Below are 26302 nucleotides of genomic sequence, written 5' to 3'. Positions count from 1 at the left end.
TCATTCATTAGGCCTATTCAAGCTCATCCTTGAAACAGACTGAACAGAAACACCTCCTGATTTCAAACTAAGGCCTGAATCAAAGCTTATCAAAGTATCTGTGTGCGTGTTTGTGTGTGTATAACTTTAATAGAACCATATAATATGAATCCCACATGATGTACTGCGAAGGATGAGAGGAAGAATCAGAAGAGATGAGGAAAAGCAGCAGGTGAAAGGTGCAGTCGGCCGGCATAAAGACACAATAGCACTGGAAAATTGGCATAGCAACGAGATCGTTGTCATGGCAATCATATGACGGCACACTGGGTAGGTAAACAAGAACGCTGGTTGCCAAGGGCGACTCCTGTGCTCTTTGAGTAAACAAAGAATTTGTGCTGGAGGAGCGTTTGCTGGCTTTAACATCACACATTTTTCCTGCCTTGTAAAATAATAAGAGAAAGATGAGCATTTATCATAAGGGCATAACACATAGAATATCATGAAACCCTCAGAATTGGCTGATTTGTAAAATAACTTCAGTATATTTAATGAAGCCCTACATGAAAATGCTTCAAAATGTTCATGTAGATGTACAAAGGGGTGGGTCAAAATTTGGTGCTTTTTTTAAGTCACCTCATTTTTACCAGCATTTTTTAAAGCAGGATAAGTAAAAAAGGAGGTAGCCACATGAATTTTTCAGGGCTGAAATTCACATTTAAGCTCATTCAAAGACAGCAAGCAAATCAATTTTACACCCACTCAAAGTGTCTCAATCTAAAACAATCTAGACTGATTTCTTCCCACCTTTGCGCCATCGGTATAGGATATATAACAAAAGCAAAAGTGCACTTTAATGTCGCTGACAGTGAGTAGCCGAAAAAACCCCAAAAAACGGTACCCTGGATGCTTAATCTGTTTTCACAGAAAATCACATCTATGAGCCACATCTCCACGTGCGATAGGTGGCTTGTCAAAAAAATACCATCTAAAAGGTTTCCTGTTTACCTACATTTAAATATGAGGCTCATTTTCTAACTGTGATTTCTTCTGACACAGGAGAATCATGGCTATCATATGCTCCAAACCGCTTTGATGGTTAAGCCTGGTTAAAATAAAAATACCGCTAAAATTAGATTTTGGGTTTTGTATGCAAAGTTATCACATGTAAAAGGTCTGCCTTTTACCTACATTTTCATACCAGACATTTTTTTAAATGTAAATTCTTCTTTCCCCTGTTCAGCGTCCCTCTAACACGTCCTCTTATTGTAGCATGATAGAGAGAAAAATGAGCCCTGAGTAAGTGTAAATATATATGAGCAATAAGATGAGAATAATGGAGAGATAAAGGCAGTCTTAATAAGTAAGGGTGAGGGATTGAATCTACATTGTAGTAATTAAAATTCCCTTGAGCCCCAGTGAAAAATTCAAACATAGTATAGTCCCCGCTAGTCATTCACACTGTATTTCTGTCTCCTTTACTCCAGCACTCATGAACAGCCACACGCTCCTTTCGAGTCGAATTATCCTCTAATTACTCACGTTCCAATTAGGGCTTAATTAACAGTAACCATCTGCAAACACGTACAAGGAGCTGGCTTCATACTGGAGCGTGGTTTGATCCGTCCTGCTGCATACTAAGAAGCCCTCCCTGAGAGGCAGAGTTTCTATATCTCAGAGGAAAGTGAATTCATACGTGAAGCCACGCATGAGGGTGAGATATGTGATATACGATGGTGTGCGTGTGAGGCACATCCACACGCACAAACACACACATGCACGATCATGTACGGCATGCAAACACAGCCCATTTGCATGCTGAGGTGACAACACACACAGACGCACACACATACACTGACACACAGTATCCACTACAGTTTTCCCCCTTCTCAGAGCATCCGCCCTTTGGCACACACCGAAGCAAACACATACTACACACATACTGTTAATCTTACTCCCTGCAGTAATGCAGAGAGGATTGTGCCAGGATTAGGGGATATTAAATCCTTGGATTATCCAATCAAATCGTATTCTCCCCCCCTCCCCCACCTACACAAAATCAGTGGAATAAACCATTGCAGCGTGTTATGAGGGAAGGGGGTAGTGTGCGCATGTAAATGTGAGCGCACAAACACTATTTGGGACATGGATTAAACGACGGCGCTGAATCAATGTTATCATTTTGTTCTTCTGACCCTTTTTTGTCATTAAATCGCAAGAAGAAACAAATGTTATCACAAACAGTAATATAAAACTGATTACAGAGCACAGAATCACAACATTCAATCGTGAGCGTGCACGCGTGTGTGCGTGTGTGTTTGTCCACCCTTCCCCCCTTTCAATCTCTCTCTGGAGCACTCAGATGTCTATTTTCCAGAGTGCACAAGAAAGGAAAACTATTTTTACCCCTTCTCCACGATCTAGCATTATTTCTCTCCCTCTTCCTCTCGCCTATCCTCAATTCCCCCTGACTCGCAGCTCCATAATCCCTTCATACCCCGCCTGATGACGTAGCCATCACAGCGTTTTTTTTAATCTTTCTTTTTCTTCTTTCTTACCATTACGCCTTACTTTCTTACTCTCTCCATGATTTTTAGTAAACCCATCCTCATCATCAGCATGCAAAAAACTAAGCTAGGCAGCACTGTTTCTAACTGTGAATATTGAAAAAAATATTTTAGACTAATCCACATGACTGATTTATACGACTCTACCTTTATTCTGGACTCAACAAAGTTGAGGGCACATTGTAAGTCTGATTAAACAAATTAATTGTAAAATTAATGAGCGAGAGGTAAACAATTGATGGTGATCACGCAGGCATTTTAAGCTAGAATGCAAATTTTGAATTTTAAACACTTTTAAAGAGAGAAGCATCAATAATTCAGTGAGCGTAAATTATTTTGCAGTTATTTTGGCAAATGATTAACTACTTCATTATTTTTTTTAAAAATCCATGGTTTCAACATCTAGTGGCCTAATGTTAAAGGCACCAAATAACTATATTTTGTATCTCTCCTGAATTTATCTATTAACAAAAAAACACAAAAAGGATGTGTAGTTATAGAAAAATATGCTGAAAATAATTAAATGATAATGGATAATTTGAGTAAAACAATTCCAGTTGTCCAAGAACAAAAGCAATTGTTTTGTTCTCTTCTTTGCTGTTCTTTCATCTTTTGCTCACAGCGGTGCACTTATTTCTCTAAAACACCAAACTTGCTCTCGGAAAAGACTGCGGCAGGTTTAGCTCAGCTAAAGTCAAGATGAAAGGAAGAGCAACTTTGATTACCAAGAGTAGTGAAACCAATTCAGCTGTTTGGAAATCCTTTAGTTTCGAGGAGTCTGAACTACAAAATGCAATTTTCGTTATGTTTCAAAAGTGAAGTTAACTTATTAAGCCATGGTGATCTAAATAGTGACCAACAAATCTTGGAGATAATTAATCTGAAATTCAGGAGCGGAACGACACCCGGAACAGTTCCCTTGCTGTCATAAATCTATAAATGCCACGTCCCCCCCCCCCCCCCCCCCCCCTCCTCTTTTCACAGATATCAGAGGGCTTAGCCGGGCCTACACGCTGCTCCGGACCCTCACTGAGGCCTTGTAATTCATCTATCATCTTTGCTATTCTTTTTCTTCTTCATAACCTGCTTCCATCGAGGTCTGGACTGATCAAGTGTGGAATTATGGTGATCTGCATATTTGATTTTTGCAAAGATTTTATGCCCTTTGCCCTTCCTGACACATCCCTCCTCATTTTTCCAGACTTGGGACCAACACAAAGCATAGATTGACTTGTGGGCCCCTTTTTTTCATTTACATTCAGTTTTGCGGTCCTTGAATAATGAATTGAGATTCTAATTTTTGTCATAATCAAGCCCTAATTTTAAGTGATATTAAAATACTCCATGCTAACCAAGTTTTCACTTTTCCGACAAAGGAAAATCATCAGGACTGTGACAAAAATTCTACTCGCTGTAATAGTCTTAAAATATTTTACTGTTACTCAACAGTAAAAGATGGTCCAAAATGTAAGGAAAACGCATAGACATCAGCTTTGCTTTCACTACATGTGGCCGGTTATGGTTCCATGCATAGCCACCCCGGGGTGTCACATTTAGAATATGGTAAATGCGACACCCTGGCTCACACCTCTCATTCACAGCTGGATGAAGACACTGAAACGCGAGAAACAGATACAGTGAGCGCTGAGGTGGAGCAGCTCGGCAGCACAGCTCCACCCCACCTCGTCTCTCTATCACACCACGTTAGGCTTTGCATCCCTCAGGTTACCTAGCAACCTGGCATCTCAGCTCAGCTCCGTTGCCTGGTAACGGGGGCCTGCAACCACAATACAAGCTCCTGAGCGGCCCATCCCCCTGCTCTCATCCCTCCTCCCTCTGTCTCTCCCTCATTCTCTTCTTCACACCTGAGAAGTCCGCCCTCCTTCTTCTCCACTCAATACTCTGTGTGGCAGTTAACCCTTCACCAGCCTCTCGGATTAGCAATATATTCTCTTTTCTTTCTCCTTCTCTTTTTCTCTTTATCAGGCTCCATAGTAATGACACCAAACCATCCATAAAGCAGAACTAACTACTCTGTTGATCCCTATAATATTATATGCTGTTTTTGTCAAACCCCAATGAGAACATTCTGCATGCAGCAGTGGAGCACTCACTGAAATTTGATCCTCTGGATTTAGTCCAACATAATCCAACAGCACTATAGCGGATAACTGCTAGACCTATGCACTTGGACCTTCTTTCTATTTTAGGGAGTGTAAGTCTTTTGAGAAATGAACGGCTGAATTAAAAAGGCTGCTCAGAGCCATAGAAATTCATGATTGCAAAAATCTCATATTCACTGAGATTACATTCAACACGGAGCCAGTGACACGTTTTTGAATGCTCAGATAGTTACAGCATGAGGCAGGATCCCAGAAAATTAAAGCAAGAAAAACATGCAAATGACTTGTGTGTTCACATAACAGCCTAACAGAACTAAAAACACCACACTGACTGGTGATGATTTAGCTTTTTTGCATGTCACAGGAATAAAATAGATGTATGAAATTGTTTTTTTAAAACTTCTATTTCTTGGAAAACAATTCATAGTTCACACTTTAAATTTTAAAAGGTATACCGCTTTAGCCTTTTTTCACTTTATCGCTTGTATAACAAATCTCTTTAATTCATATTCTTCTTTTACAACATTTCAAACTTTTTAAAAGAAAAATGAAAGTTGTGTGGGGCCATTAATAACCCCATAATAGTTTTTCATTTTTAAACATTACAGACTGAGTTTTTATGACTTTAAGAATTTTCATTTATTTCAGTATTTTAAGTGTTTCTGCACAAAATATTTTAAATAGTCTTTTTGAAAGATGTAATAGAAACATGTAACAAAGTAGTAATAAAGGGAAACCATCCAATCCTGACCCAAAAACTTGAAACAAAACTAAAGTTTGCTGTTGCTCACACTATTACTATTAATATTTTGTGTTAAAGTGATACTAGCATAGTGTAATGCACATTTTATTCAAATATACTTTAGGTTTTAAAAAATATTTTTTTCTCAGATAACTAACTGTAACTGACTAAATAAATATCATTTTATTGGTACAGGAAACTTGAGTGAAATTACAAAAACAAATTTAAAATGTATTCCTCCATAAAATATAATTATATAATAAATAATTCCACTCAGTCATAGTTGTTGCTAAAATAGCTCGGTTGCTTCGGGGTAAATAGAGAAAGGATTATACTCATTTTGATTAAATAATGTTGATAGAATTTAACATAAGCAGTGTATAACCCTGAAGGTTACATTTCAAGCTAATCCAAACCTACATTTTTCTAAATGTAAAATGTTATAAATTCCCTCTATATTCTTCATTCTTCAGTGAATTTTTTTTACATGCTGAATAGTCTGTGGAACGACCCTCAACGGGATCACTTTTCATTAAAGCCATAAAAAAGCTTGATAAAAGGTCATTTTAAATTTACTCTCTGGGACATTTTTGAAAGAACAAAAGGTTTCCAGCTTTGAGAAATAAAAAAAAACAGAGCCTTTTTTATATATAAGAAATGCCCTCCCCACTTTGTATAAATGAATTTATTATACAAAGAACTCACTGCGAGGTGCCTCTAGGCAAAACCACATTTGGACAAACTGTGCTATCAGTGAACAGAAGTAAATATTGGAATAGCTTACCAGTTATAACAAAGGAACATTCTACATGTTCCACAAAGGCTTATAGCAAACCAGAACTGTGATCATATTTAATTTAGTATGATTGTATTGTATGTATTTGTCTTTTGTTTGTGTTCTTTGTTTTGTGTCTATATGGTATCTGAATAGTGTGTAGCTTCATATGACGTGGTCCAGGGACTGTATGTAAATGAGTAGTTTACTAAAATGTGGCTTGTTTATATTTATATGAAGGCACAGCTCTATCTCAGGCCTGGCTAAGGCAGGTGACTAAGAAATATCTTATAATCAACAAGTTACTACTGCAGTACTTTTAAAAGTCAGTCAACCAACTAGTATTTCATGGTTGTTGGTTTTTTTTTTTTTGCACATATACATTTTTGGATTCCCTAAAGAGATTTCAGCTAGAACCAAAGTGAAATCACCAGCATGGTAATAAAATAATTTTTGATAACTACTTTTGTTAATTGGAATTTAATCTACTCAATCTACAAAGACATTTTTGTCTGACCTCAAATTGTCAGAAACAGCAGAAAAAAGCATAGATTTCTGTTAAATAAGGCACAACAGCCTCATTTTCACACCTCATTTACTAACAGCGCGTATCCAAAAATCTGTGTGTAAATCATGTGTATGAACATATCACACACAAATCAGTGTTTTATCAATATTCTCATAGCGGAATTTGTTCATACTTTATGAACAATTTCTAAGTGCCTTAGACCAGGCTGTCATAGGAAATTAGTTAAGTAATTCAATTCAGTTTTATTTATAAAGCACTAAATCACAACCACGGTCGCTGAACTAAAAGCAAAACCCGAAGCCCAGTTTTCTCTGTCTCCCGTATGAGGCTTGTTGTCCTGTTCCCATTGTCTTCTGTTGTTGAACGCAGCATTATTAAGTGTGGTGATTTACGTTTGTGTAATGTGGTCACATAAAGCTCCAGTATTGCCCTGTGGTCAGAGGAAAACGGCCATTATTCAGATACGAAGTTGGAGTGTGGCTAGAGGGGGGACCTCAGAGCGGAGGTCATACCCCAGGTGCAACCAAAGTCCTGTCATCCCCTTGCCTGCCTAATCACATACACACATATTCAGACACACACCAGTGGCCCCCTCTGACAGATGTCTCTGTTTAAATTGACAGAAGTGCGCCCTGACTCCCTCCCACTCCTCCACCACCCAGAAAAAGCCCTTTCTTCTGCACACCACCCGCCTGCCCCTTCCTCCACGCTCATTATGGGAAACTTTTGTCTTGTTTCCTCCTTCTCTCTAACCCGAACTCCTCTACTCCTCCCCTGTCTCACCCTTCCCCCCTCCCCGTCTATGCACCCCTATTCATCCCAAACCTCTTCACGGCCCTCCTCCACTCCGCTTAACCTCCCCTTTCATTCACACAAATTCACACATTCATTCACCCCCCCGGCATGGTCCTGTTCTATACGTCCGCTTCAGTATAGACACATAAATATTACATGCTGAGACACCATGTCTGGATTGCAAGCTGTAGCTTTGAGAAAGACAGTCTCACATGGACATGGACAAAATAAAAGATGCCAACTCATGCCAAAGCATGCCATGCCATGAAAATCTATGCAAGACGGAGTGTTAGGAACAGTAAATTAATTCAAGTTTAAAAAAAGGGGTGATCACTGATGAAAGCCCGAACCAAGAACAAATGCTGAGATCTGCTAAGGTCACCACATTTAAGTGATCCTCGCATACTCTAATTTCTGACAATTGTCTTCTACTCTGAAATGCATTTTTTTTTTATTCAAATGGGAAAGATAATCCTCTTGTAAGCTTACAATAATCAGTCAAATGTATTTCCAGTTTCTATCTGCATTAACGTGGAACATCTATCTTATTTTGTAAAGGTTTCTGCTCACTAAAGAGGTTTTGGCCTTCCCCCCAAGCAGTCTTTTTTTAAGTGGAGGGAATTTACTCAAGTATAAATGTATTATGCCTGCAAACCTGAATTGGATGAGTGGAAGAAAACAGATGGATGGATGGATAAATATATTTTTCTATATGCACCTTTAATATATTGCCTTGACACATCATGCTTACTTGCATAGCCGCCCTAAAGGGCCACTTTCAGCCAGGAAAAAACAGTTTTCTATTTTAAATATGAGGATTTTAGAGTCAGTGGGCAGTTTACAATAAGCCAATGTGTGAACCCAAGATTTAAATAGCTACAAAAAAAGCTGTGCTTGTGCAAGTTTTGAAGCAAACTTTACAAAATTACAACTCAGGTCTTTTCATTCAGTGAATGTGGACACAAGGCTGTGCTAAAGCTGTCTGGCTTTACAAAGCAGATGGTGTGTGATATGGACTCAACTTTACTGCTACTTTAGAGTTCAGCATCTGAGAGACACACGGCCTGGTAATCATCCATCCACACAAACATAACTTTACAAACAGGCCAACACGTGAAGGTCCTTCTGTGTTTATTTTGTTCAGGTAGTACTCTTATGAGGACCAAAATCTGTTTATACTGGTAAATCACAGAAAGCAGGCTCTACAGCCATGTGCCAGTGATTTTCATTAGCAGAGCCTAAGATTAGAACATTTATTGCTTATGGTTGTGTGGTTTTATTTTAGGTTTTATTTCTTTTTTATGATGACATTAAAGTCTGTATGTAAGCTCATAGGCAAAAATAATACTAATAATAACAATACTGTGACATAAAACGAAACCACCAGAATCTTAAAAACGACCATACATATTTCATACCACCCAGCACTAGCTTAAGGTTAAGGTAAGTCTCTAGGAAATGAATGTAAGTCATTGTAATGTCCTCTGGAGTCATGTATAAACAACAGTGTGTGTTGGAGTATGTGTGCATGTGTGTGTATGTGTGTTAGGTCTTAAAGAGGCAGGCGCTCTCCAGGGTCAGGTTTTTATTAGGCTATGATTAGATTCTGCCTCATTTTTGTTGTGAAATATGAGGCAGGCACTTTTTCTCTCCCCATGTTTCATGCAAAAATGTACCCACATGCACACTTACAAACACACACACACACACACACACACACACACACACACACACACACACACACACACACACACACACACACACACACACACACACATGCATGCACAGAGCAAAGACTTTTGTTTTAAACAAACAAGCCAAATCTCCCTCACAAACACCCTTCTGCTCTGCATATCCCCTCTGCATCACTCTCTCCAGCGCCTCCTCTTTTTGTCTACTTCTTGTACACACACACACACACACACACACACACACACACACACACACACACACACACACACACACACACACACAATTTTACACCTGTCCCTCTACTCCCTTCCCATCCCACACACGGCGAGGATAAAAATAGAGAAACAGCACGAGGGAGGGGGTAAGCGATACACATCACAAACCCCATCAGGAGGGGAGAGATAGAGGGAGAGGAGGGAGAGACAGAGAGGAAATATAGAAAGAGAGAGAGAAACTGAGAAAGAGAGAGATTTGGGGTCTGTTCTAAATTGAAAGTGCAGCAGTAAGCAGTGAAGGGGAATAGTAAACAGTGCTGACCACATAAATATGCTAAATTAGCCTACAAAGTCGCCCTAGTGGATAATTGCTCATCATAGCTTTGCCCCACAGGGAGGCTGTCTGCCAAGCATCTTAGATTCCACATGGAAACACACACAGGACGTACACAACATGGACACATTCTAAGTGGGTCTGATAAACATCAACTAAAAGTAGTGGTTGATGTATACCTGAAGAGATCGCATCTATCTTCCCAGGCACATAACACTACTGACATACTTAAAGGGAAAAGTGATTATTTATGGTGATATTTCCAGTGTTGGTTCTTTTTCTTGGGCTGCCCTTAAAAGAATGAAGTGACACTAATTATAAAGAAGAGGCTGCTGTTTCTGCACCGTCTAACCATCTGTGTCTGATCTCATCAATACTATACATACACAGGATGTCATGGAAGTCAGTTCAGTTTCCACGGTTTTGATTTTTGATTTGACTTAACAAAATGCTTAGCAGCTATAGACGTGTTTCCAGGATCAAGCCTTAACCCTGAAAATACTGTAGTTAAATTTACACCATCAAACAGCATATTGCTTATAATCCTGCCAGTGTCATTATGACTGACACCTGACAAACCATATGTTTTTGTTCTGTATTTCTCCACAACATAAGTTTAGGGGTGCCAGCGAGAGCTTAGACCTCACAGAATTAGTAAAATCCCAACACTTTTCCAAGATCCAGCATTAACTCTAAAACAACCAGCGATGCACCGGTGCATCGTGCTGTTCACATCAGTTCTCTGTTGTTCTGTTTTCCAGCTCATGCATGACGCAGCAGCACACTGTTTGTTAGTGTGAGACCTAATGTGGGGAATGGGGGAAAGTAACAGCAAAGCGTTGAGAGTTTGGAGGGATTTCACGCTGCTACACTAACAGATTTTCTTTGTGTGTTTGAAAAAGTTTTTTTCTTTTACTTCACTGCTAACTTTGATGAAGTGAGTCAACATTTACAGTCTTGGACTGTTCTTTTGTTGAGAAAAAAATGTTTAAGTATAGCCTGATGTTATTTTATGAATAAAGGAAGGATTCCTAGTCTCTTCCTCACAGTGAGGATTACAGCTTATTAATTTAAGGCTGGTATCGGATCAGTGCTCATTATCAGTAGAAACCGAAAGCCAAGGTAACTGTGTCATATCGGAAATGAAAAAAGCTGGATCAGTGCTCAGTGTCAGACTAAATGTATTTAATCAATATCACCACTACAAACTTTTATTCCTTAATAAATGCACCAATCCTCTGTAGTATCTCTTTTGTTAAGTACTGGTGGTGCTTCTTCTGGCTTTATAATAATTCATTAGACATTCAGTGTGTCACAGAAAGTACATCGTGTGTGTGTGTGTGTGTGTGTGTGTGAGAGAGAGAGAGAGAGAGAGAGCTTCAGTTTGGCTCTAATCAAAAAACAGGGAGCAGAGTGCTGCCTTGAGAGCAGTGAAGCATGACAACACACACCTGGTAAGCTGCTTATCACACTTTAATTTCACCTACATTGAGACCTGCGGATGTCGGCGTGACCAAACAGATGTGTGTGTGTGTGTGTGTGTACAAGCAGGTAGACGTATGTGTGTGTACAAACAGTTGTGTTTGAAGTAGCACGAAGATGAAGGGAGCGATAAACACAAAGAGAAGAGAGTGTGCAGATTAAATGGAGAGAGAGATATCGACAACAAAGAACAAAAGAAGCAGATAAGGGGAGAGATATGGGAGGAAATACAGCAGCAGTAGGGCTGCAGAGAGATAGAGCAATAGATGGAGAGCAGAGGGAGATACGAGGTTAAAATCTAGCCAGGCTGGAAGGGAAGTGTGGCCTGATGAACAGCGACAGAGGGAGGGAGAGATGCATGGGGGATTAGCATGAAACAAGGATAGTTTTGTATGAATGATTACTCTAAATTTGATGTTTGCATGAGCACGAGTGTGCCTGTGTGTATGACAGTGTCGTGTACGCAAACTATGACTGAGCTGTGTGTCTGTTAGTGTCTCCAATGAATGTACAAGAAATACAAGCTTTTTAACTTACATACAAAACTGTCAAAAATGAAAGAAAAGATGTGAGAAAAAAAATTATATAACCAGGCAACAAATCAACACGTCAAACTAATTATACTGTAGAAATATTCTGACTGCAGGCATAATTATTATTAAGGAGAGAAGAATATGTATCCAAAATGTCGCCTGTGCATTGTGCTAGATTGCAGTGGTCCACACACTCTTTGGGGATGACATGTCCTTCTAATGGTTATCCTGGATTTGTTCACTGGAAGCTGAGCCTTCACCTCTGACCTCGGACACATGGTATCACCCAAGTGCTACAATCTCTCTGAAATAACAAGACCCACACTAGCTGCAAAGCCAGCCAACAGTGTATTTCTGTGGATCATCAAAGCTTTTAACTTAAATAAATCCATGAAATATATGTACTGAGGTTTTGTCTTACTATTGTATGAATTCATTTCAGCTATTCTACTTTATTTAAGCTATTTTGTGGAATTTATTTGGCTGCTTTGATAGAATAATTTCTCGGCTGTTGATTTTATATATTTTAGCCTTTAAAATCGAGCATCCACTACAGTATGGCTCTTTTTGCAGAAGTACAAGTGGTTCCTTGAATGAGACACCTTTAATAAGATATCTACAAAATAAGACCAGGAATACATCTGTGGGGGCAGGCTTTTACGACACTAAATATTTATATTATTTGCATTTGGGAATAATGAGGAAACCCCTGCATGCACATATGAATTTAATCTTCATGTGAAAACAAATGCTAATATGTGGCGGATAAACATAAGCTCTTTCACATGGATGTATCCCAGAGGGAATCTTTGCACCACATCTAATACACCAAAACATCTGTGTGCTACAGCAGGACTTTACTAGTGGTTCCACTGTTAAATTTCTGCTACTGTGACAAATATCATGTACTATCTTGCTCCCTCCCTCTCGCTCTCTTCTTGTCATGCTCCCTCGTCGCTTCTCATTCCCTCTGTGTCCAAATTAAACACAAGGCGCAGGACACTCTGATAAGGCCATCTGTTCGTATCTCCCTCTCTCAATCCCTCTGCACTTTTTCTTCTTATTCCGTCTGACAGTCTATCGCCCCTTGCTGAAACTATAGAGCACACCTCTATGCATTTCTCTTCTTCTTTTCATTTCTCTACTGGCTGATCAGAGCATTAAATCCCATTGGTGAGTGGCAGGCAGGAGCAGTAACACTCTGTAGCGTTGGACTTGTCATCGAACGTTTAATTGCTAGGCCGTGGGTGTAAAAGCAACACATCAGAGTGTGTGATGCTACAGTTCAATTAAAGTTGCATGAGGTGCCTGACGTACCTCCGCCGCCTGCAGTTTAGAGTGATCCCGAGATTCACACGCATACACACATATACACACAGACCTCAGCCCTCGTGCCTCACAGGGAGCTCAGAATCTGACTATGAAAATGAGTTTGTGATAAACTCATCACAAAGCTTAACAAATAGAGCCGACAAAGAAGAAGAGTAGGGGAGGGGGGGAGGATGAGATTGGAGGGGGGGAAACAGTCAAAGGGGTCAACTAATCAAGAGGAGGGGAAATGAGACGAGGGGTAGAGGAACTGCGATGGGGAGGGTGGAGGAGGGAGATGGCGCGCGCGTGAGAGAAGGAGGACTTAGAAGGGTTACCATTAATGACTGTGAAATGAGAATCCGAGGAGGAAGCGCTAGTGTGCAGTGAGAGAAAAAAATGAGTAAAAGACAGCAGGGAGGGAAAAGGAGGGATGAGAGAGGAATACCATGAAATGAAAGGGTTCAGGCTAGTGTAATATTCTACTGCTGTAGAGAAACTGGAAGACGTCAGGAGGAGGAGTTGAACACAGGACAGAGGGGATTTGAGAGTGGGGGGGGGGGGGTGCGGAGATGAAATTGAATGAGAGAGAAAGCATATGGCAGGTCTGGGGAAATAAAAGGAAGAATACGGAAGAGATGAAAAAACATTTCTTAGGGAGAGAAAAGAATGGGACAAAGAGAGGATGTGTGAAAGAGAGTGAAAAATCTTCTTAAGTCATTTCTAAATCCCGTCAAAGAAGTCAATATAGGCAAGGGAACGGAGACGGGGGAGAAGGGAGACATGCGCAACACAGTCTCACGGCAGTTCCCGAAACAGTCACAAGCTCTAATCTATTAACTTGCGTTTCTGTAAACGAATTTTCCAGCTTTTCTGTGGTCCTGTACTCAGATTTCCTGTCCTTACATTTGTGTCCCTGAATACGATTTTTGTTCCGCTAGTCTCGGACGTACTGATTTATGTTTGGGTACAAAAAGTTCAGATTTTCCACTTTTAAAAGTAAAAACAAAATTTCACCGGTCACACCAGAAACTTTGTTTCGAATCTTGCACGTGACAGATTTTTAATCATTTGTCTTATTTTTTAAGATGTTATCCATTTAAAATACAATAGCTTTTGGTATTAAAAACAGCCTGGCTAGGTTAAGCGATTTAAACTGTGATGCGCCAGCCAGAGATTTTCAGAGTTTCAGAGATAATGGGAGAAATAATCGCCGGAAGGTCAAAGTGGCCGGATCCCAAATTGTCACTTTCAAGGAGACAGAAACGATAGCCAGTTCTGCCGTTGATTGACATGTGACAGAGTCGTAAATATGTAGGCAATGGAGCCTTTAATGTTCTTAGTAACCAAACGCCACTTACAAAGAAATGCACAACTAGCGAATTGGATATTTAAACTACTGGGATAGGTTTGGAAAAATGGAAAATTTTCTTGGTTTTCACACAAGGCATATACTTAGCACCGAAATACAATAGTTTCAAAGTCGTGCTGACAACAATATTTGTGTCCATGATCAGGAACAGATTTTTCACAGTTTGGCACGAGACCGGGTTGACACACAGGTTTCAGTGGTTATTGAAATGTGATAGCAGAGCTAAACCTTAGCTGCTCTATACAAAGTTACCAAAGCCAAGCATCAAAGTATAGAATTAAATGGAGACATTTAATTTCATTTAGTTAATCGCTTTAAAATGTTATCATTCGTTAGCTGTAGTCACCAAACCAGTGTCATGGCTCTGGATATCTGTTAAATATGACTGAGCTGTGCTTCTTGTTTTGATTTCATTACTGTATTAGTATTGGAGACAATTTTGATTCATTTATTTTAACTGGGCTTTGGTTCCTCTTTTGAGATTAATACATGTCTGTTCGTGTGTTTTTAGTTTAGGTAGTGTTTCTTCATTTTCTCTCTCTCTATGTCTTGATGACTTTTTCCTCCTGTGCTTTCCTGTCTCTGTCTTTTTGTTTAGTACCCTTTCATACTCAGTCCTATTTGTCTTTTGTTTATCGTTTTACTCTGAATGCTAATTTTGTGTCTTGTACTAGTTTTACTTTCTGGTCTTTTCCCCCCTAGATCGCCTGCCCCACCCTAACCGTCCTCACCCATCGTTGACCGTTTTCATCTGTGTATATTTGTGTAGTCCTGTCTTCCCCTTCTTGTTTCCATATTCTCTTGATTGATTCCCAGGCTCTTTGAGTTTATTTTTTTGAATTTGTGTGTCACTTCCCTTTTAGGGCTTTTTATGTCAACCAAACTAAAGACTCGACTTTTGTTACTTCCCTCTACTTCAGTGGCTGCACTTTGGTCCTCATTCCAACCCCAAACGACATCCAGAGTGATTAATGGGGCTGCTGATGGAAATATTTGTGAGTGCTTCAACTAAAGGGAAGTGTTGATGACAAACTGTGTCAGCCCCTCATTTACTGCTATTCATGAACCAATTCACTGAGCTCAGACATGCTAAAATTCTTGCAAGTGCTTCATTATGAACACTTCTGGCTCAAATTAGACAGAATAAATGATCCAACCGGAAACCAAATGCAGAAAAGTTATGCTTAATCATGAAGAGTCCAGGCCTATATCAGCCCACGAATGCCACACCCTTGTTTCAGCACCAGCCTTCCTCAGGGGAGTGGTGCTTCTGATTGTTACATGCTGACTCTTTAGTAAATCTTTGCAGCTAATGAGTATCCGCCCTGCAAATGTTTCCTCTGTGTGTCCAGAATATCTATCACAATTTATCTGGAAATTTGCAGCAATTATGTTCTTGTAAGTCAGCCGTATAGATGATTTCCCTTTTGCACTTAGAGACATCACAGAGGAATGTAGAGAAACTAAGAATGAGTTAAAGGACAAAGGGCAGTGCACACAAGAAAAGGGAGACACAGCAGACAGCAGAAAGGTGATTATGAAAAAAGGTCAGGCTTCTTAGCAGTCTCTAATTGGATTACTGTCACTATAGTGTGTTTGTATAGGTGACTGCGAATGTGTGACTGCATAGAGGTTCAAAAAAAGCATGCATGACTGCAATATGTATGCAGAGATTTCATGCTTGTGTGTGTCACAACACTTCCCTTCCCCCAACGCCTTTTCCTCACGCTCTTTTTCCACAGTTTTTTTCACACAGATCTTATCAACACTCTGGCTCAGGAAGAAGGTGCATGAAGTGAAATTCTGATCATTAGCAAGTCAACGAACAGAGAATTCGAGAGAGTGCTAGCGCCTCAGAGATGGTAGAAGCACGCTTACTATTCTGTTATAAATGGTGGAAATTGGGAGTCGGATAAAACTGGGAAAATGTTATTTCGATTAAACGCTTCGTATTTTAGCCGCACAGTGTGCAAAAATACAAAATGCTCCTAAACGCATACTGTAATATCTGTTTTTAACTGCAGTGGAAATCAGGTCAGAGAGGGAAGAAAAGGAGAGAGAGAGAGCGGGAGTGACAGAGAGGTAGAGCCTGCGAGACAGACACCGCTCTCGCAGTTTCCCATCCATAATGAACACCGTCCTACCCTGGCCCCGGTGCAGCGCACAATCCCTCACTGGAGCAACCGGAGGGAGACTGGGATGAGACAAAGGGGAATGGCCACATTAATTACATACACTCTCTAGGCGGGAGCTATCACCGGAGGCTAACGCAGGGGCCGACAGAGAGATGGAGCGACAGAGAAAGATAGAGAAATGGAGATGATAATGCTTACGGAGTACCCTATGTGTCTCCAGCGAGAGGGAGTGTTTGTCCTTAGCAGCAAGACGCCTGCCGGCTGCTGAGTTATGTCAGTGTTACTAATGGGAGCTGAACCTCCAATCACACAGACGCACACTGATGCGAGGCCACTTGTGTGTGTGTGTGTGTGGATAAATTGGATGGCAGAGTCTGTATGTTTGCTACAACAGGAATGTACATGGATGCTTGTGTGTATTGTTACATAAGTGTTAAGTGTGATTTATCTGGGGATGTTTGTGTGTGTGTATTTATGTCTGTTGATGTGCACTTACCCCTGGTAGTGTTTTCTGCTCATGAAGAGCGCTCTGGGCTTTCAGCGCAGACTCTCTCGCACAGTACGTCAGAAACGCACATCCTGTCAGACAGAAAGAGGCAGAGAACGAGAAAGAGAGAGGGAGAGAGTAATGGTAGAAAAGGTCAGGGTACGGCTCTAATATTTGTCATCCTCTATCTCTGTCTTTGTCAGCCGGGTCTCAGAGCAAAACGTGAAATAGTCACAAAAAAAAGTAATGTATTTGTTCATGTTCACGGACACAAATTGTCATTGTTTTTCAAGACAGTTGGCACAACTTTGAAGGTAATGTTTTTTTAATAGGAGGTATATTTCATGTCTGCAGCCCCGAGTCTGGACCGGGGCTGTGTCACCCTGGCAACCAAGACAACAGGGCGATGTGATGCACTTTAACCCAAACCTTGATCTTTCTCTAAACATAATCAATTCGGTTTTTAAAGACAATTAATAATGTATGACACAAATTAACTGTAAATATCTGTCTCGTCTCTGACTCAAACTGTGATCTCTGGTATAAGCGGGGAAATGATTCCCTCTGCCACAAACCCCTTCAGTCTCCGAATGTGGACAAATCACTACACATGACACCAAACAGATTAAAAACAAAAATGTGTGCAAGACATGAAGAAATGAAACACTGGTGTCCAGGAACATGAATAAATACATTAACGATTATGACTACTTCACCACTGCCTTGAGACTGTATTGTTATATTGCACCCCCCCACACACACAAACATACACACACACACTCTCCCCGTCATTATCCATTTAAATCTTTTAAATGTTGTATTTTCTAATACCTTTCCTGATTACCTGTCATCATATATTCTGGATATACGCGTGAAGATTAAAATATAGATATATAATCATGCATTGTACGGTAACTATGCTCCCTAATGATGTTACTCTAGAGCAGAAGAGGACACTCCACGGCACGGCACATCTCAGTACGGCACGCCACGAGTCAGCACACATGACAGCACCACAGACGTGTGCGTGGGGCTAACAAGGCCTTGCAGGCTTGCCACTGTCAGGTTCTTGCCCTATACCAACCACTATGCATGCCTCACGATCACTCCAGATACACTCCCTCTGTTTTCCTACGTGTTGTACCTGTGTCTGTGTGTGTGAGGAAAGGGTGGGTAGTAGAGCTGGCTGCCCAGAGCTGTTTACTACACCTGTCACCAGCACTAAGACAACAAAATTAGCAGCAGGTTAGCATCCCAGTGACATCTCAGACAGGCTCATGTAGATTCAGATTAGAGAAATGAAGTTAACATTCACGGAGTGCGCATCTCGGGATTTAATGGTGCCATGAGATTAAAAACAAAAAGAAAAAAGAAATACAAAGAATGATAAGACACACACCTGACATGGCACTCGGATCAGTACATGGCACACACACACATAGACACACATGCATCTTATGGTCCATCTCATTGCTTTTAAGAGCGGCTTACTGTGGCTGTGGGGATTCTCAAAACAACAGATTCTTTCCCTTGTGTCACCCTGGCTTACAGCCCCATTACACTGATTGGAGCATACAGTCTAATCTGGCTCATAACACAAAGGACCCCAGGTCAGTGTGTGTGTGTGTGTGTGTGTGTGCATGTGTGTGCCTGAATGGGTTTTGCTACAGTAGAAAGTTATTTTTCATTCATAGCATCTATCAGGAGATCCTTATTTCCACTCTTTATCATATATTATAAAACTTTTTATCACATTCTTTTTCCGCCTGTGGAGCACAAGCTTTACAAATCGGAGTAAATTTTTAAATACATTAGGCACCCGATTGTTTTATGAAGCATGCTGCAGCAAAACAGCGAGTTCGCTCGCAGTGTACGGGCAGTAACCGAGTTTGCTTGCTCGTCTTCGGGATCTCATGCCTCAACTCAAAATGAAGACACGAAGGCGCTGTGACAGTTTCCATGGATACATGTGACATACACGCAGAAATATTTTCACTCATCTATCTGCCTCTGTGTCGCACATCTATCAAGCACCGGAGGCATCTTTTTAACTCTGGGTTACGAAGGCAGATCCTACCTTTGTGCATGCCAGTGTATTTGTCCTTAATCACAGTTAGCTCATAGATCTTCCCGAACTGCTCAAAGATAGGCTTGAGGTCCTTCTCCTCCAGATTACGGGGAATCTGCCCCACAAACAACTTGATGGCATCAGCCTCCTTCATCGGGACAAAGTGGAGAGGACGACTGGGTAATGCAGGGCTCGGGCAAACAGATCGGGAGCAGCTATCCCTGGAGAGGAGCGACTGATGCTGGAGGAGTCTTTGGGACATAGCCAGGAACATGGAGAGGAAAAGAAAACAATTGAAAAATAACTATTATTATCCTTAGAATATTTATTTATATAATAATAATTCATTTTCACAGATTTATATTACAGTAGGATACTTTCCTTGGTTATTTTACCCTATAAAACATTTATCACATGTGTTATAGTATTAGCCAAATTGCAATTGTAATGTTGTAAAAAGATGATAAATTCCCAATCAAATGTCTTCATGAATATATTTAATAATAAAAACCATGCATCCATTACGTTAAAGAAAAAGAAACTATAGATTATTTGTGTATTTAGTGCCCACGCTGATGACAAAGGGCTCCAGTTGCTTCCGGTAAAACAATTATGCAAATGTTAATTAGCCAATCAAAAAACAATAATAGCACTTTTCGCTCCAATTAAAAATATATGAAAAGAAAATATGTATGCAGATGCGTTACCTTTCCGTGGATAAACGGCGTTCAGGATCCCCTACACATAAAAAAGAAGAGGAAACAGTGTGACTGGGGGATAAAACATTGCAATAGAGCGGTTTCTTTGTTTAGCCAGCTGTAGGTTACAGCATACACACGGATGTCATGGGGCTCCCTTGCTCTTTGTCCGATCACCCCCCCCCCCCCCCTCCTTCTCCTCAATGTACACACACACACACACACACACGCACACACATCTATATATATATTTATATATATATAATACTCTCGTCATAACAAAACAAGACATGGGGATATACAGGCTGCACACATAAAAGCTCTTACCGTTTGTACTGTACGGCCGTGCAGAGTGTTTCCTGAGCAGATCAGAAATTAAAGAGGGATGCTCAGTCGGGTTGTTGTCCTCACACCGCGCTCTATCTCTCCGTGCGGTCCGCCTTCTTCCCCTCTCTGGATGCTCTCCGCTCTTTGTGCCTGCCGTGCTGTGTGCGTGTTTGTGTTTATCCTCCTCCTCTTTCCTCGGTGTGTAATACTATAGATTCGGCTTGTGTTTTTACAAAAAAAAAACAAAATAAAAAAATCCACAAAAAATCCCGGTGTTCCCGGTCTTCGGGTGTGGAAGTGACGGAGAAGAAGTCCTGGTGGCAGGTGAGCTCGAACACCACCGCTTTCTGCACTTAGTCCCAACCTCTCAGGGTTTACAAATCCAGAGTTATCACTTTCACCACTCTCAAGTCCTGTTATATAATAACAAAGTGATAATGGACAAAGCGGCTTCTAAAATTGGGCTAGCTTAAAACTGTTGAAACTTGATCGGTCACTCGTAACGGGATCTTTCAGCCTTGTCGTTATTGTTCTAACCGTTAATGGGGAGCTGCTCTTACTATTTTCTGTTTCTTGTAGCGACCGGCCCGTCCGACGGTTCTATGGCTTTTAACGTCCTAAAGCTACCGGTGTCTCTCTACTCTCTGTCTCCCCCTCCCCCTCCTATCTCCAAAGCGGTTGCTAGCGCGTGACGTCAGCCGCGGGGACCGTCAATAACAGTCCTCTCGTACACACACGAAAAATAAAAATATAAATCCAGATTAAACGTCTCGGTGATCTTTTCAAGCTTTACTCAATAACTTGTGGATGTGTGTTCAGTATTTAAAACAAAAAGATTTTTTTAGTCTTTTTAGCGCCGTGTTATCTTAGCGGCTAGTTCCGGGTGACCGCTTTAAAGACGATGCCTAGCCAACACTGTGCGCGGAGCCGCCTATTGTTCTCGCCGCGAGCCCTGGCCTTGGTGCTGAAACGATGCTTCTTGACGTGAAGCCGAAGCGCGCCGCCGTCGTCTAGCACGCAGTCACGACTACTACAGCTGTTCACGCCCGAGCCCGAAATTCACGCTCACACCCACACAGAGTGAAATGTGTGACAGAGGGAAGAGAGATAGCTCGAGGTTGGAGTTGGCCTACTTTACAGCCTGTATTTTGGAAAACCGGCAGACACTGGGCTATTTAACTGTGATATCCCCCAAAACCCCAAACTTCCAGAGTTAGCGTTAACAGCACGCTCCTTTTTCACATCTTTGAATTGAAAGCCAGTGTGCATGCCCGGACCCTTTAAAGGAGAGAGAGATTGAGGGAACAGAGTCATAAGGTTCATGGTAATTTACTCCCAAAGGTCACCATCTGCCTGTCTTGCATCGTGCCCTCTGTGAGCCACATTCATCCAACATATATACCCCGCCCACACAGGCTTGCATGAAAACCCCGGTGTAAAGGGCTGTAGCCGTCTGGAACTCATAGGTCTTGCTTGCAAAAAGAAAAAGAATGAGAAGAAGATAGTACATCCTGATTTTGCCTCTGTTCCTTCATAGTTGAGCTAAAGCATTATGAATGCTCTACCTTGCACTTGTTTGAAAACTGCTCCAAACTGTTCCAGTACCACTGGATTGGAAAATCTTTAGCTATGTTGGAGGACACAGAGAACACTTCCCCCCTAAGTTAGTGGGAACTGGGGGCATGGTCAATCTGAGGGAGTTTACATTCCACAATTTAAAACATACAATCACCAGCCAGTTTGTTAGGTACACCCGTTCCACTGTTGGTTAACACAAATATTTAATCAGCATCTACATGGCAACGACTAAATACCTTTTTTGGCATGTAGTGAACATTTTAGTTAGTCAAATTGAAATGGCTACTACAGAAGAGCACAGTGGATGCTCTTGTCAGTGAAGAACAGGAAACTGAGGCTACAATTCACACGGAAAACTTGACAAGAGGAGACTAGGAAAATGTTGCTTTCTCTGATCAGTCTTGGCTTCTGTTGTGACATTTGGATGGCAAGGTGAGAATTTGACATAAACAACATAAAAGCATGGCTTCATCATGCCAGTTCAGACTACTGGTGGTGGTGTAATGGCATGGAGAATAGTTTCATGGCACATTTTAGGTACTTTGGTACCAACTGAGCATCGTTTAAATGCCACAGCCTGCCTGCTGTTGTGTCCGTCCCTTAATTACCACAATGTAGCCACCTTCTGACTTATGCTTCCAGCAAGATAACACGCCATGTCACAAAACTCAGATCATCTCAAACCGGTTTTTTGAACATGACAGTTAGTTTCACTAAAATTTCCTCCACAGTCACCAATCTCAATCCAATACAGTATCTTTAAGATGAGGTAGAATGAGAGATTCACATTATGGATGTGCGGCCAACAAATCTGCAACGCGTATGATGCGACCATGTAAATATGGACCAAATTATTTCCACTGCCTGGTTGAATCTATGTATTGAAGAACTGAGGCAGTGCTGAAGCCAAAATGGGGTCCGAGCCCACTAATAAAATCCTCACTGACTGTATTTGACTGACTTGGCTATTATAGCGTCCATGGGAGTTAAAAGTATACATTTACATCACAGATTTCTATGTGAAATTATCACTTCTCCACCAAAAAGTTCTGAAATTATTGGAAGTTACTCGGGCTGACATTTCTAAAATTGCTGACACGGACTCAGGAAACTACACCGGCTTAAGCAATATTTAAGTTTAATGAAGGTCCTATAGCTTTTTAGCATCCACTCTCTTCTTTCCTGGTTTGATTTTGCCTTATTGATAGTCCTACTCATTACACAAGCTCGTCCACTCCTAGATTTTCATCTCAGACAGCAGCTGACCTTGGCAGGGTTTCCTTAAAGACTGAGGATTGTGCACTACACTTCCTATCTGAAACATCACATTACACATGCACACACACACACTCAAGAGTATATAAAGAGTATAATAAGTAAATATGTAAGTAATAATCTTTGTGTGTTTCCAGGATTTTTCTGCCTTGTAATAATAATTGTACTACAGCACATATATGATTAGAGTGTCATTTGTCTGCTGATCTATTTTTACTGTGTTATGTTGGTCAGATGTTTATTATTATTATCGTCATTACACAAGAATTAGAATTTAAGACACATCTAGGGTGAAAAGTGAAATAAAACACTCGTGTTCATTCAATATTTCGACCACAGCATACATTTTTTTAAAAACCTCCTTATTTCTTTATCCATAGATGACTCACTGTGGAAGACAGCTAGGCCTGACTAAGTTGTGTAAGAGACTCAACAGCGCCACTGTTTGGACAAAAGTGGCAAATTCACCCTTGTTCAGTGGACCAAAAAGAAACACACGCCTTGATTTCTCTGTAATTTCCGTTTTATTTAAAATGAAGCTTCAACACTCCTCCACGCTGTTTCCTGTTTTTGCATCATAAAATTGTCTGTATACTGAAAATAACAATCTGATAATCTCTTGTGGTAACAAAAAATTGCTACAGCTCCTCAAAACAGCAAATAAATTACATGTTCTTTAGATAATAGATAAATTACTATCCTTTTTATGTTTATATATAAAATCTAATTTCTACTACAAGGGATAAGAGACAAGAATGGCACATCCAAAGCCACATCCGCAAAACTCACAACCTCACAACCACACACACACACACACACACACACACACACACACACACACACACACACACACACACACACACACGTACACTCCAGGCACACATACACATGTATCGTCCACGAACATCCGCAATTTAAGAGCAAAAACATTGATTCTTTCTTCAAATGCAACATAAAATAGTTATGTGACAGTTAGATGTGAGTAAATGGATTCTATAACAACACTTCTGATAACTCTACTCAGTTATAAACATAAGCACCGACTATCTTCAGAGAAATTATAGACATTAAAACATATCTCACAAATATACAGACTCCCCACCTTTGACTGGGTGTGAGTATATGTCAGGGTGGGAGGTGAAAAAGAAAATGGGAGCAAATTAAAAACAATCAAGGCCAGAGAAAGAGCATTAAACAGTACACACACACATATACAGAGGCTGCCACTTCGATATGCATTATTTATGTTTCAGGTCAAAGCAGGATCATTGCATATGATCCAATCATATCTAGAAGACTACATGTAAGAAAGCAACTTTTTCAGTCCCCTTAAGGTTTCCTATTACGACTTCACCTGATTTCACTAGACAGATTCAACATTCCCTCCCAAAAAGGTAATGACATAAAGACATTTCTAATAGCTTAATCATAACGATTGCAAAATCAATCATTTAGTAATTATTAATGGTTAAAGGCCACCTTCTGTATTGTCTATTAAACATATATGATCACTGGCTTTTGGTCAGCAAGATTATGCAGAAACTATGAAGCTGACTTTATGATATTGTTAAGAACTTGTCAAATTTTGGGGAGAATTTAGGTCACTTTATTTATAACTGTTAAAAATAAAGAAATCAGTTGACAGAGGATGCACACTCTGAATGTCCTTCTGGTTTGTACTGAAAGGAAATGTCATGAAAAGTACAAAACCAGCAATGACTGACCAAAGAAAGCAGCAAATGCTAAAATGGATGCTAATATTATACATAGCTAACAAATAATTAAAAAAAAGATTAATTCAGTCAAAACCCTGAGGCTTCAGAATGGTCTAAACATTGATTTAAGGCAGTTTTTTTACTCTCTGCTCTGTATGAGGTCATTGGAAGGAGATATCCTTAATATGTTCATTGTAGGCACACAGCAGGTGAAGTCCCACCCACCTGCTGTTCATGCTTGTGTTTGCAAGCGGCAGCCAATCAGAAGAAAGTTGGCTTAAAGGGAGGGTGGAGCGAAACCAGCGGGCTGAAGCTGGTCCTTTAGGACTGTCAGCGTCCTACTGTCAACACTACTCTTGTTTAAGTAATGCCCTGCTGTTTATATTTTAGTGGCAAGTTAAGGTTTACATGATATCTTGAGTATGCCTAATGCATAGTTGGGAAGTGAGACTAACAATGTGATATGATACGCTTGGTTCTTGGTCAAGAAGAAAATTCTACAGCAACAGCTGTCCTGTCAGTTTGTTCTTTGATATATATTTATAAAATTAAAAAAACAAACAAAGAAACAAAAAAAAAACATTTGCAATTACAAATCTTTATAGCTAGGTTTGAATTTAAACAAAAATTTCTTTGTGGGCAACCTTTGTTGTGACTGTCCCATGTCAGCTGACCTTCTTGTTCGGGAAGAGTCTCATCTCTGTCTTCCCACCCTGTTATATTTGGTCACTAACTCTTATGCCCACCCCAATCCTTTGGTTCATCTGTCCAAATACTGAGAGGACACTTGAGGAAATATTTTTGGCAAAGAGAAAAAAATAGATAAAATATGTAAATAAAATCCTTCTAGTCTGGGAGGGTTTTTTTCCACTGTAGCTCAGTGGGGCACTTGATAACAGATCTATTCCAGTAGATCTTAGCACACATGGTAATCATTCGTTTAGCACGTAATTAGTGGTTTGCATGTCTGCTTGAAGATCCCCTAGATTAGGAGGAATCTTTAAATTGTTAAATTTGCTGCTGAAACACAGCTGTGTCCTCCTTTCTTTACAACCTGTAAGTCACAGAAATTAGTCTCCGAGAGTGAAAATAAGGACAATGAAATTCAATTAAACTGTGTGTGGGAAATCAGCAAACTGTTAAAGCTAACACACATAGTATATTGAAGCAAACTCAGAGGAAGGTGCAGGTTTAAGCGACTGGTACTGATAAGAGGAACTTTCACAGTGTTTTATGTTAAGATTTAGGACAAAAAAGCTAAATGTCATCCAAACGCCTTCACGTGTCTACTCTGGGCTGCTCATTTCTACAGACTTGTCATTTCTGGGGTGATTAGCCCTTTTGACCTAATCCTCCACTACTTGCGCACAGGGGCTGTCTACCATTGGCCGGTCAGTGTCTCTTGGCACGCTGAGCACTCTGAACACAGGAGGCACAGCAGACTTTCTTGTAGTAGGTGTAGACGCAGAGTCTGGCTTGCACCACCAACTCACACTGTTGACGTACGTCTCTGCAGTTTTCATCTGCGAGCAGACAGAAGGACAGAGAGGTTGGCAGGGAGATCAAAACACAC

The 26302-nt window shown here is 40.5% G+C and overlaps 2 protein-coding genes across 4 annotated transcripts in view; both read right to left on the bottom strand.

Moving 5' to 3' along the window:
• celf3b (cugbp, Elav-like family member 3b) overlaps positions 1 to 20360 on the bottom strand; it is a 32304-nt gene extending 11944 nt beyond the window's left edge. For 2 of the 3 annotated variants that reach the window (XM_084943221.1, XM_084943222.1), the window contains exons 1-3: positions 19844 to 19868; positions 19146 to 19387; positions 17078 to 17160 (exon numbers count right to left, since the gene is read on the bottom strand). In XM_084943221.1, the coding sequence (XP_084799347.1) occupies positions 17078 to 17160; positions 19146 to 19290 (228 nt within the window). In that variant the 5' untranslated portion in view covers positions 19291 to 19387; positions 19844 to 19868. Of the gene's footprint in view, positions 1 to 17077; positions 17161 to 19145; positions 19388 to 19843; positions 19875 to 20161 lie in introns of those variants that run through there. The other variant, XM_084943223.1, reaches the window with a different exon arrangement.
• Positions 20361 to 23519: 3159 nt separating this feature from the next.
• adamtsl4 (ADAMTS-like 4) overlaps positions 23520 to 26302 on the bottom strand; it is a 37469-nt gene continuing 34686 nt past the window's right edge. The window contains exon 17 of the mRNA XM_084943873.1: positions 23520 to 26252. Coding sequence (XP_084799999.1) covers positions 26122 to 26252 — 131 coding nt within the window. The 3' untranslated portion in view covers positions 23520 to 26121. The remainder of the gene's footprint in view (positions 26253 to 26302) is intronic.

This window comes from Perissodus microlepis, chromosome 11 (assembly GCF_051167445.1).
Source record: "Perissodus microlepis isolate ML-2025 ecotype Zambia chromosome 11, ASM5116744v1, whole genome shotgun sequence".
In the NCBI taxonomy this organism is placed as follows: Eukaryota; Metazoa; Chordata; class Actinopteri; order Cichliformes; family Cichlidae; genus Perissodus; species Perissodus microlepis.
Note: the sequence above shows the minus strand (reverse complement) of the source record. Positions and strands in the feature narration are given on the sequence as shown.